This window comes from Vigna unguiculata, chromosome 6 (genome assembly GCF_004118075.2).
Source record: "Vigna unguiculata cultivar IT97K-499-35 chromosome 6, ASM411807v1, whole genome shotgun sequence".
Lineage (NCBI taxonomy): Eukaryota > Viridiplantae > Streptophyta > Magnoliopsida > Fabales > Fabaceae > Vigna > Vigna unguiculata.
The window spans coordinates 23,296,884-23,309,302 of record NC_040284.1 but is presented as its reverse complement, the minus strand read 5'-3'; the positions used below and the strand labels follow the sequence as shown (position 1 = coordinate 23,309,302).

The 12,419-nt window shown below is 35.6% G+C and overlaps 3 protein-coding genes across 6 annotated transcripts; 1 reads left to right on the top strand and 2 right to left on the bottom strand.

The window, feature by feature from the left end:
* Window positions 1–801: 801 nt before the first annotated feature.
* Window positions 802–3,493, bottom strand: LOC114187511 (putative pentatricopeptide repeat-containing protein At3g05240). Its single transcript, XM_028075774.1, has one exon. It carries the CDS (start codon window positions 3,286–3,288, stop codon window positions 1,603–1,605), a length of 1,686 nt encoding a protein of 561 aa, XP_027931575.1. The 5' UTR covers window positions 3,289–3,493; the 3' UTR covers window positions 802–1,602.
* Window positions 3,494–6,112: 2,619 nt separating this feature from the next.
* Window positions 6,113–9,777, top strand: LOC114187822 (mevalonate kinase). 4 transcript variants are annotated; one of them, XM_028076197.1, is made up of 6 exons: window positions 6,113–6,406; window positions 6,611–6,848; window positions 6,943–7,196; window positions 7,575–7,988; window positions 9,064–9,204; window positions 9,358–9,777. In XM_028076197.1, the coding sequence occupies exons 1-5, from the start codon at window positions 6,274–6,276 to the stop codon at window positions 9,180–9,182; spliced, it is 1,158 nt and encodes a 385-aa protein (XP_027931998.1). In that variant the 5' UTR covers window positions 6,113–6,273; the 3' UTR covers window positions 9,183–9,204; window positions 9,358–9,777. The 4 variants fall into 4 exon arrangements, with proteins under 4 accessions (XP_027931998.1, XP_027931999.1, XP_027932000.1 ...); XM_028076198.1 differs by having other exon boundaries at window positions 9,327–9,661; XM_028076199.1 differs by lacking the exon at window positions 9,064–9,204 and having other exon boundaries at window positions 9,358–9,661.
* Window positions 9,778–10,004: 227 nt separating this feature from the next.
* LOC114187823 (NADPH-dependent aldehyde reductase 1, chloroplastic-like) lies at window positions 10,005–11,723 on the bottom strand. The gene is made up of 4 exons (XM_028076200.1): window positions 11,453–11,723; window positions 10,982–11,358; window positions 10,478–10,836; window positions 10,005–10,386 (listed from the first exon to the last, which is right to left on the bottom strand). Exons 1-4 carry the CDS (start codon window positions 11,573–11,575, stop codon window positions 10,364–10,366), a joined length of 882 nt encoding a protein of 293 aa, XP_027932001.1. The 5' UTR covers window positions 11,576–11,723; the 3' UTR covers window positions 10,005–10,363.
* Window positions 11,724–12,419: the final 696 nt, after the last annotated feature.

The following is a 12,419-nucleotide window of genomic DNA, read 5'->3' as shown; positions in this document are numbered from 1 at the left end:
AATAGGAGGAATAGATTTAAGATTTTTAAAGAAAGATTTAAAAGGACAAATATGGTTAGTAGTACCATTATCCAATATCCAAGAATAAGAGCGAAAAATAGAATCTAAAGACTTGACAATGCATTGATTAACGACATTAGGAGGAGAAACATTTTCTGACTCTTGTAACAAAGCAAGTATGACTTCATATTGCTTTTTAGAGAAAACAAATTGAGCACCAATTTTATCATTCTTCACAACAAGATGATCAACGGTTGTATAGGATTCAATTTCAAACATACTAGCAAAAAACTTTGGAAGAGTATATTTATTTTTAGTGCTGTTATGATAGCCCTGAGGAAGACCATGTTTGATCCTACAATTTTTAGAAGTATGATTGGTCCTTTGACAATAATCACAATATTTGGTGTTGTTCCTGTTAGATTAATTTGACCGACTTCTTCCACAAGAGTTTGAGAAACCGCCACGATTGTTGAAAGAATTCTTGTTGGATTTGTCTTAAAAATCAAGATTAGCAATAGACTCTAGAGAATAATGGGGAAAGAACGACTGAATTCACCTTCTTGTTGAAGCATTAAGGAAAATGTTTTAACAAGAGTTGGAATAGGTTCCATAAGCATGATTTGAGAATGAACTTTAGAGAAATCATTATTAAGGCCATGAAGAAATTTGAAACGCAATCATCATCACACTCTTTTTGAATCTTAAATATTAAACCACAATTGCATGAAGAAGTGTAATTGCAAACAAGAACCATTCGATATAAAGAAAATTCTTTAAACATAATTTGGAGACAAGTATAGTATAAAGAAACTGTGTAATCACCTTGCCAACAGTTTTGAAGTTCTTCTTGTAGATAATAAACTTATCACCATGAGAGAAACTTTGATGAATATTATTCCAAATTTCGGAACGAGAGTCCATCCACATAACCGATTGTTTGATAGTAGGTGTCATTGATCTTGTAAGCCGATATATGACCATCCTGTTGCATCGTTTCCCAGCTTCATGTAGAGGACTATGGGAAGGTGGACAAGAAAAAATGCCAAGAACGACTTTGTCTTTGTTCTTGGTTTCGAGTGCAACAAGCATATCGTATTTCCATTGCTAGTAATTATTATCAGAAAGGAAAGGGGACACTAGAACAAGAGCGAGATTTCCCCTTGGATGAAGAAAAAGGGGATTCACAGGATTCATGAGGTGATAAGAAAGAGCGCTAGGTTCACCATTGAGAAACACATAGAAGAGGACAAAAAGGCAAAGAGAAGACAAAGACGAAAGGTGTTAAATTGATACCATTTAATTGTTGGAGAGAGAATTTCTCATTATGAAAAACAAAAACATAGTAACACAAAAGTTTGTGAGTGCTTGAAGATAAAGGGATTCAAGGAAACAGTCTATAAACAGAAAACAAATCAACTAACTAACTGAAACAAGACGGAAAGAAGTTATATGTGACAAAGAAATCTCTATCATGTGTGGCAGCATATGACATAGAGTGACAGCACAAAAAAGGGAGTTACTGTACAAAATTTTAGCACTCTGGATTCTGAATCACATCTGTTTGATACACTTCATACACTTGTATCAAATTATACAAACTTATATAATTTCAAGCGAACTGTGACCAATTGTCTTTGTGATCCTTCTACGCTTCATAACTTTTCTAGTCACATTTACCTCTTCCCACATGCCAGCCGTTGCATATATATTAGATAGAAGAACATGAACCCCACTTTGACCAGGTTCCCGCTCTGTTAGTCGTGGTTTCACTTGATTAGCAACACACAAGTTTTCATGAATCTGGCAGCCATTTAAAAGAGCACCCCATATGGCAGTATTTGGTTTTACGGACATTGTCCCCACTAATCTTTCTGCTTCTATCAAACGACCAGCCCGACTCAAAAGATCAACCATGCAAACATAATGCTCTCTTTCTGGCACTATACCGTACACTTCTGTCATTTGTCTAAAATGTTTTTGAGCCTCTTCAACGAGTCCAACATGACTACATGCGAATAAAACTCCTAGGTAGGTGATGTGATCAGGGACTATAGAACTATCCTTTTGCATTATTTGAAACATTCTCAATGCTTCATTTCCACGACCATGCATGGCTAAACCATTGATCATGCTAGTCCAGATCACCACATCCTTTTGCTGCAAACTGCTGAAAATCTTCTGTGCACCTCCCAACTCACCAGTCTTGGCATACATGTCAAGAAGAGCAGTATCAAGGGCAATGTCTGTTGCAATAATGTTAGTTTTTAATAGATAAGCGTGAACAGCTTGTCCGAATGCCAGAGCACAGAGATGGCCACAAACACTCAAAACACTCAGAAAGGTAGCCTTATCAGGATGAATCCCACAAGTCCACATATCAAAAAAGAGATCTAGCGCCTCCTGATGCCTCTCATACTGATTGTAGGCATTAATTATACTGTTCCAAGCTACAGTGTTTCTCTTGGGCATTTTGTCGAACAGGTCTCTTGCTATCTTCAAGCAACCACATTTAGCATACATATCAAGAATTGCAGTTGCAAGAATGGTATTACTATCAGGTGTGGGAACAAAGGGATCATAACCAGCCTTACGAATGCGCTGGTGGATCCGGCGTCCACTGTCAACGTCTCTGCTAAGAGCAGAGGCAACCAAAGCATTCACCATAGTTATTTCATTAGGCTCGACACCCCAATGGCTCATGTCTTCAAACACCTTCAAAGCTTCATTTGGTTGGTTATTGTTCACAAACCCAGCAATCAAACAAGTCCAAGCAACCACATTCGACTTGGGAATATTACCAAACACTTTCAGTCCTGACTTCATATCTGCACATGACGCATACATTTGGAGTAATCCAGTAGCAACATAGGCATCAGCTTCAAACCCGGATTTCACTATGCAACTATGAATGCATTTTCCACAATCTTGATCGGCAATTAAACAACATGCTTTGAGTGCAAATGGGAAAGTAAAGGAATTGGGGGAATATCCATCTTCTATCATTTGTCTATATACAAGCATAGACATTCTTGGATTGTGACAGTTAACAAAACCTCGTATCATGGAGTTCCAAATGTAAACGCTTGGGGTATCAATTTGGCGAAATACCAAGTTTGCATAATTGATGTCCCCAAACTCTGAATCTACACAGAAGTCAATAAGCTTGCTCAAGGGGACTATGCAGTTAATAGTTGGGGTTGTGACTATTAACCCATGCAGTTTTTTCAATTCACTCATACTTCTGCATTTTGCTAACAGAGAGAGAATCGAATTTTGGTTTATCATCTCCAAGTGTTTGTCTTAAGAACATTTTCGTTGTACTATTTTGATGTAGCTCACACAAGATCCATTTTTTCAGCCCCAATAACACGTATGGATACGAAAACTACTTCCATAGGATTCTGGGTCAAATATCAATGACACGTACGGGTCCAAATTTGTTCTTGTGTTCTTGCTTAGGATGAAAAAAATCCAAAAGATTTCACCTTTTTTTTCTTAGGAACAGTTCCTAAAATTACAAAATACTAAAAATTCATTGGAATCTTGGTTTTATTGATTTGGTATAAAGATTGCTCTTTTGTGACACCTGTTGTTAATAAATTGTTTCAATTGCACATAAGCATGGGAATGAATAATAACAAAGACGTGGATATATGTATTCATTATCCTTTATCTGGCTGTAAATGTGCTGGAACATATTATTATTTTAAATTTATATCTCTACAATCATAAATAACATTAATTAATATTTTAAATGCATAACTCATCTTCCTTACCTCATCTTCCCCAAATGGAAAGACTAAAAAACTGTTTGGCTCGTGTTTTTTCTCTTATGTTACTTTCTTTTTCAATACACGAAGGAAAAAAAATATATTTTTTCACATTTTCTGTTTGTGAACTCTCATCTGGTTTGTTCAAAACGTGTATGAATCATGTTCATCGTGAGTTTTAATTCGTTTAATTATGACAATTTGATAATGACAGCGCATAGATAATAAAACAGTTTTAAATGATACATTATCAAAACTACAAAAGTCATGGTGATAAAATAAGGTAATAGTCTTAAGTTTTTTTTTTTTTTCTTCTTGATCTTAAATAAATACTTTTGATAATTAATTACAATCTTTGTTAGTAGAGTTTTTTTTTATTGAATATAAAGTAAAAATGTGTTTTTTTCATAACATCTCTACCAAAAGCATATAAAGTGTTTAGTTGAAAAGGCTTAATTTAAAAGGTTAATTTTTCTGCGTTAGAAAGATAGGATTTTTCTTAAAAAACAGAGAAGCTAAAAGACATATTTGTAACATATACAATGATTACTTTATTAATTTGTGTTTTTATTTAACCGATGGAGTTATAAAGGTGATTATGAATCTTTAAGGAAAACAGTATGTGTTTTGGACATAATACATGGCATACTAATAATCATTCCGTGTTGAGTATTGTAACAGCAAATACACAGTTCGACGAAGGTGCAAACAAAATTGATACCATAACTGGCACTACATTGGATGAAAACAAAAAACAACAACGTAAGGTAAGAACATAAACGTGAGTTATTCAGGAAATCCATGCATATTACATGAGCATTGAACAAATGGAGTGTAATGCACACCTCACACACAAACAAACAAAGAGATTGTAAATTTGTATATATATTGGTATCTGTTTCTCATACCATATCTTTTTCTGTGGTTACATAGTCATTTTCTTGTTAGAGAGTTTCTTTTATCCATGGCCAATGTCACAGAATGTAGCAGTAAGAGTGGTGAGAAAACCCATGATGTGTGGCCATGCAGAATGAAGCTAACAACAGATTGCATGCGCTGGGATAGCCTCAAGATCTCACCAATGGAGTTTGAAGAAAGCATGCTAGGGCACATGAATGAAAGCAGCCGCAAAGCTTTGGAGTCATGGATTCCAGTGAAGATCTTGATCTATGATGTTGATAATGGTGAAACTTATGATGCTAAGTTGTTCAAGAAAGAGTCGTTTTGGTTTGATCCTATGCCTGATTCTGGTGAAAAGTCATCCATGAAGGAGCCACCTTGTTACAATTTGGAAAAGGCAAGGGAAGAGTTTGCTTATTCGATTGAGCCTTTCAGACAGATCATAAGGAAAAGAGATCTGAAATATGATCAAGAAATTGGACTCCGCTACTGTGGTGGCAATGTGGTTGTGGCATTCGAGTTTTCGGTTTTGCATTCACTACCTTTGGATATTCGTAGTTTAAGACTTTAATTATATGTAGATGTAAACATTTTATCAAGCATCATTCGTGCTGGTTTAGTTGCATTTTTATGAAGATGAGTCTCTCACAGTAGAGAAAAAAAAATGCTTAGATCCATGAATTTGTCCATTTCAAAACTAATGGCTGAGATATTTTCTTTGTTTTTCTCCTGATTTTGCCGGAACCTTTTTTCACTTTCTCTTTGCTTTGCCCTAGTGTATGATTCATGTGAGTGGAAGGGGTGCGTGACAAGGAAGAGTTAAAGATGGACGTGATTCAAGAATTGAAACTGAGTCTGAGAGAAGATGAAGGAGAAGACGCGGCGCTAGCTAGGGTTTTATAAGGACTAATTGGAAAAAAGAGAGGGATAAAGAAAATAACAAAAAATAAAAAATATATCTCAAATTTTTGCGAGGAGTTGCACAATTATTACGTCAAATTATGTTTAAAGTAAGAGATCAGATTTTAAAATTTTCAAACTAATTTAGTTTTTTCTATATATTATGATAAAAATTATAATATATGAACTAAAATAAAAACCCTCCTTAACTAAAATAAAAAGAATGAACCAAGATATTATTTATTAGGTGGAAGAGATGTGAATTGGGGTGAAGTGGAGAAATAAAATATTAAATGCACAATTCTTATTTTGGGACCTTATTAAGCCTAAACAAGAGCTGCCACCACAATGTAGATGTTGATTGAAGTTAAATTAAATTAATAAGCTAGAATATATAGCTTAATGTTTTTATATGTAATAAAAATTATGAATTGATTAAAAAATATATGGAAAAATTGGTTACACGGGGAATTAAGGTTGGATTAGATGATTGGTGAAAATGTACAGTAATGTGTTGATAATTAATTGTGCACGCATTCCACATGGATCTACTTCACTGGATTCAGACACATATACGAAGACAAAACGACACGGATTACTCAGAACCCTGGGAGAGGAAGAAGAAGAGAAGAAAAAGCAATGAGGTGAGAGAGAAACTTTTGGTTTGTGAAAACGCAATTCATAGCATAACCGAAGAGAAATGGAGGTTAGAGCCAGAGCACCGGGGAAGATTATATTGACCGGTGAACATGCTGTGGTTCATGGATCCACCGCAGTTGCTACTTCCATTGATTTATACACCTACGTTTCTGTCCACTTCGCCACTCCTTCAGGTATTTTACTCTCTCTCGTTGATTTCATTCTGTTGTTCTTTCAATATCCACCTCGCGATCGCAGATATGTGTTATTATTGTTATTATTTGGTTGAAATTGAAACTTGCGAAATTTGTGATGATCGGTAATGGCGTGTTTGAGCGACGCCGTTTAAGATATGGTTGAGATTCTGATTCAGTTAGGATTTGTGGATTGTGTGGTAGACGACGGGGATTTGTTGAAACTGCAGCTGAAGGACACGGCGTTGGAGTTCTCATGGCCTATTAGTAGAATAAAAACGGCGTTTCCAGAATCCGTGTTATCTTGCACTCCGACCTCCTGCTCCGTCGAGGTTGCCAAGAGCATTGCCGCACTCGTTGAAGAGCTGGACATTCCAGAGGCTAAAATTGGAATTGCTTCTGGAGTTTCCGCGTTTCTCTGGCTGTACTCTTCTATTCAAGGGTCTGAACCAACTCTAAAATTCTTGTTGTGTGTGTGTGAGGATGTGTTTTTGTTTTATTTGTGTAGGTTTGATTGTGTTTCGCTCTTTGTGTAGAGTTAAGCCTTCTACTGTGGTTGTCACTTCTGAACTTCCTCTCGGTTCAGGATTGGGTTCCTCGGCCGCGTTTTGTGTGGCTCTCGCGTCGGCCTTGTTGGCTTATACTGATTCTGTTTCTTTGGATTTGAGTCATAAAGGATGGCTCTCCTTTACGGAGAAGGATCTTGAGTTGGTAAATAAGTGGGCCTTTGAAGGGGAGAAGATCATTCATGGAAAGCCATCTGGAATTGACAACACAGTAAGCGCGTATGGTATGCCTCAGCCATTTTTCTACTAAGTTTCATTAACTTTTATTGTTACTGATTGGAACTTGTCTTTTTTTTTTTGCATTTATTCTAGTTACTGATGAATGAAATGTTTTCGGTTGTTAAGAAGGGATGTGGGAACTAGCCGTTTACGTGTTTCTCTTTTACTTGGTCTGTTAATAGTCTCACCAGAACTAAGGCATAACTTAAGGTCATGGCACACTGATTTGTGCCAGTGCATTGAGAAATATACAAGTCTTTGGTGGGAGATATATCATGTATAAATTGTGATTTGTTTGGAGTGTTTAATTATCATATACTGTGTTTACAAATCTAAGTTACTGCCATTGAATCTACAATTCACTTGATAGTTACCATTATCAGGTAACATTATCAGCTTCAAGTCAGGTAACATAACGCGCACAAAGTCAACTGTGACACTTAAAATGCTCATCACGAATACAAAAGTTGGGAGAAACACAAAAGCATTGGTGGCTGGTGTTGGAGAGAGGATGCTAAGGCATCCTGAAATAATGGCTTTTGTGTTTAGTGCTGTTGATTCTATTAGCAAGGAGCTGACTTCCATTCTAAAGTCACCCACACCTGACGAGCTCTCTCTAACTGAGAAAGAAGAGAAGATAGAAGAACTAATGGAAATGAATCAAGGTCTGCTCCAGTCTATGGGGGTCAGTCATGCCACTATAGAAACTGTTCTGCGAACAACGTTGAAATATAAGTTGGCTTCCAAATTGACTGGAGCTGGTGGTGGGGGCTGTGTTTTGACACTGCTTCCAACATGTATCCTCTTCAATTATTGTTCTTTTCCTTGTGCTTCTAATGCTTTCTATTACTCTCTAATTTTCTTTTTCTTTTTTATTTTCTTTTCTGCAGTTAGTGAATAGCCTATGTTTGCTTTTATTATTCTATTAATCGGTTTGGTTTAGAAAAGAGGAGGGAAAGGGAAGGACTCCGTGTTTAGTTTGTGAGTGGATGTGACAGAAAATAAAATAATACACTATCATACTCTTATCATATACCAATAAAACCATTAAGTTCAAGTACTCAAACTAATGATAATTTAATCAGCACATTTTACAAGCCTCAAGCGTTTTCCCTCACCTTCAAATCCTTAAAATATTGGAGGAGAGACAAAATTAACAGGGAGGGGCTCTTTTTACCCGTAAATACTGCCGAAAGGGTTGTCCTTGTGCTGCCTTGTTACATAGGTTTTTGTATATACACTCATAAGGCATTAAACCCTAGACATGCCCTTTTTTGGATTAACTTTTTAACACAGGAGTTTTTCAGTTGAGATAAGGTAGCTCATAAATTTGAATTAGGGGCATATGAAGAAATTAGGTGAGAAAATTGCGAGAGGTTAAATGAGGAAGCTTCTTAGAAAGTTAAGGACTGCAAGTACTTGTTCAGAAATTTATGCCCAAGTGCATGAAGTGCATATGTGCTGGTGAAAGTTGAATGAGGAAACTTCTTGATTTATTTTGTACTTCTTCTCTAAGTGTTTGTTGTGATATAGGGACTTAACTACATAAGCATGGTTAGAACACCGGCAAGTGACAGTAAAGACGTGTTTCTTTAGAGCAAAGTCTTTGCATTTATCTATATTTTCTATCTGACTTTCTCTTATTCCCAGCAATGTCAATCTACTTCATACATCACAGTTTTCTTTCTCTAGATACTCTTTGGGCGATTAAAACATAATTTTATGGTGGTGGACGATTTCTGGTGTTAATAAAAATAGAAACCAAAGTCGTTTCCTTAATCCTTGTTTCCCATCATGATTTCTTAGCTTTTAAGTATAATATATTTTTTAATCTCAATTTCTTGTATCGCTTCCTTGACATACTTTAATCAGTACTATCAGGCACTATTGTAGACAAAGTAATTTCTGAACTGGAGTCATGCGGATTCCAGTGTTTCATTGCTGGAATTGGCGGGGGAGGTGTTGAAGTTAACTTTGTGATGTCATCTTGATTTTCTATTTTTATTTTTCCAGGTATTGATATCAGCAAGTATCAGATCCTCAAATAAACAGCATGAAAATATATGCTTCCTTTATTACATCTAGTGTGTCAATCTGTAACTTTTGCTTTTCTGTTGTTGAATTAATTTAAACAGTTTCTTATTCAATCCTGAACGGAATTGGCAGATATAAATTCGCATATTTGATTAAGAACATGGTAGTCAACGGGATGGATCGTGGAGTGACGTATCGTATCCAAGGTCCGTCTCTTTCACACGCACACGCTTTAAGTATCTTACTGATGTGGTTTAGAAATTGTATGAAAACGTTTTAGTGCCATAAGGCTGACTCAGATACTAATTACCTGGACTGGACTGAGGAACTGAAAACTAAACAGTACATACAAATTACCTATTTGTATGTACTAAGTAGCCAAGCCATTTTTGTGTGTGGATATTGGATCCAGTTATATTACTAGATTCGTGAGAGATAAATCGGATCTATTTTCTTGACCCTTAAGAAAAATAGTAGATCCTTTACACAAAAGGAGTTGAAAATATGGAAACAAATTAGGATACTTCCTTAATTACAGAAGTGTTCTTTTCTTCCTGCGTTCCCATAACTACAAGTGTTTCCTCATAATTTAAAATGATTATTTTACTCTTTGTAGAAGTTACTTACGTTACATCTATAGGGTGCGTAAAGTATAAAAATACCCTTACTCTACTTGTGAGGATAAATATATTGAATTTTCATGATTCTACGTTACCTAGTTCACTTCATTTTCTTTTCTTGGATGAATAAGCCAATTGAGAATTTCACGTGATAGGAAGTTTCATAAACACACTTAACTTTTATTATTCATAATCACGCTTAATTTTTTCAGTAAAATAATTACGAACAGAATTTTGACAACATGCCAGATGGTGGCTAAGACAATCATTAAGGAGAAATTGAGCTCTACAATGACCACATCTGTCCACATTACAATAGACAGTCATATACACTCAATTTCAAGTAGCATTTTATTACTTTTACACTATATGTTTCAGAGCAAAACATACCTTACTTTCAACTACAATCTTCATCCAAACATGTAAATTCTTCCTAACACATTAACTCCTCTAGAGATTGTCGATGTAAGGTATAACAATCTCTATTAATGAGAGTCAATTATCTTTGGAAAAAATCATCAAGCATTCACAATGGTTCCACCTGAAAGAAAAAAAAAGCCAAAAAAAGTAAGTGAAGTCAAATTCGGAACAATAAGTGCTTGTAGTTAAAATAGTATTGGTGTGTTTATGACCATTGGGGTGGAGAACTTGGCCAGTTATGTAAGAGGAGGATTGGTTGCTAGCAAGAAAGACATAAGAAGGAGCAACTTCAATAGGTTGGCCTGCTCTTTTCATTGGTGTTTCTGAACCAAATTTAACAATTTCTTCCTCCTTCATAGTTGCTACTATTAATGGAGTCCAAATCGGTCCAGGTGCAACCCCATTCACTCTTATTCCCTTACTCACTAGCTGAAGTGCTAAGGCCCTCGTAAACGCCACAATGGCTCCCTTTGTGGACGTGTAATCTATTAGTGTTGCATGTCCCCTGTATGCATTCACTGATGTTGTGTTGATAATGCTGCTTCCTTCCTTCATGTGCTTCAGAGCATGCCTATAAAATTAATGTCATACATTGCATGTAATCTATTTTAGTTTCAATCACAGCTTTAATAGTTAACGAAATAGATAAAATAGATCATGTTGTGAAGATAAATGTTGGAAACAATGTTTAAAGACAGGTTTGGTTATCTGTTTACTTGGTCATGAAGAAATGAGAAAAGATATTAGTTCGAAACACTCTCTCGAGTCTTGTTTCATCGATCTCTTCCAATGATTCAGTCTCGTATTGCTCAGCTGCATTATTGACCAAAATGTCAATGCGACCATAAGCATCTACCACCTCATCCACCACCCTTTTGCAGTTGACTTCATAGCCCACATCCACAGCTATAGCCATTGGATCTTTGGCATCTGCAGTCTTAGCCTTTCTGATAATTTCAAGTGTGTCTTTGGCATCTATGTCTTCGTGTTCCTTCACATAGGTGAAGATAACGGTAGCACCCTCCAACGAAAACAAGTTACATACGGCTCTGCCAATTCCAGAGTCACCTCCAGTTACTACAGCTACCTTCCCCTGAAAATATATATATAACCGATTAAGTAGAAGGAGATAGAAAAAAGTACTTTCAGATAAATCACTGCATATTATGATATATATGCTTGCATACTTGAAGTTTATTTGATGGTTTGTAATCTGGACTGCTATATTGGGGTGGCGGATTCATGAGATACTCCTTGCCAGGTTGTGTGTCTTGCTTCTGAGGGGGGAAGCTGTGTTCACCAGAAGCCATTCTCTCTCGTAAAAAAGCTTCAATTTTGAGAATCTAAAAGATGGTTGAAAATTATGTGTAGTCCTGAGGTGAAAAGGTGCTTTATAAAGTTATCCTTGTTGAAGAAAGTGTTAGGAATGTAGGGTAGGTTTGTGATTGGGTATGGAATGCAAATTGATGGATTTACTTAATACACGTGTTGTGTTGGTAAGTTGCATAAAAAAGAAAAAGACTATATATAAGAAAAATAATCTTTTCTCACCTATGAACTCGATAATATACTTATTAAGAGAAATTTTTTTATATTTGTAAAAAAAGACAAACAATAAAAAGTAAAATAATAAATACAGAGTTGGTGTAATATTGAAAAGTAATATTAAATCGAAGTAAAAGAATAAATTACCATTGTTCTTTATAATTGTGGAATGGGGTACTCAGTGGGGATTAGTTTGTGGTGGTAGACACGGTTACCCTATATTTTGGTTGTCCTTTCACATGTAGTGGTTTCCTTCGGGACACGTTTTTTTTTTCCTTAACTAATTTTGTGACAACTGTCGCGGCATCTTTCTCACGTTTTCTATTTGGAAACCTCTTCTTGAAGGTGCCGTCTAATTAATATGATCGGCTACAAATAACTTTTATAATACAATTTTCGGAAGTGGAAAACCCATTTATTACAGTCCCTAATGAAAAAAACATACTAAGTAAAAAAATCAATTATCATTCATACTCCTATCTTATACTTACATGTGCATAAAATTTTATTCCCATATTATCAAACATCGAAGTATATTTTTCTGTAAGTTATTTTATTTTTCTAAACATTAATTAAATAATTTATAAAATAAAAACCATAATAAAATAA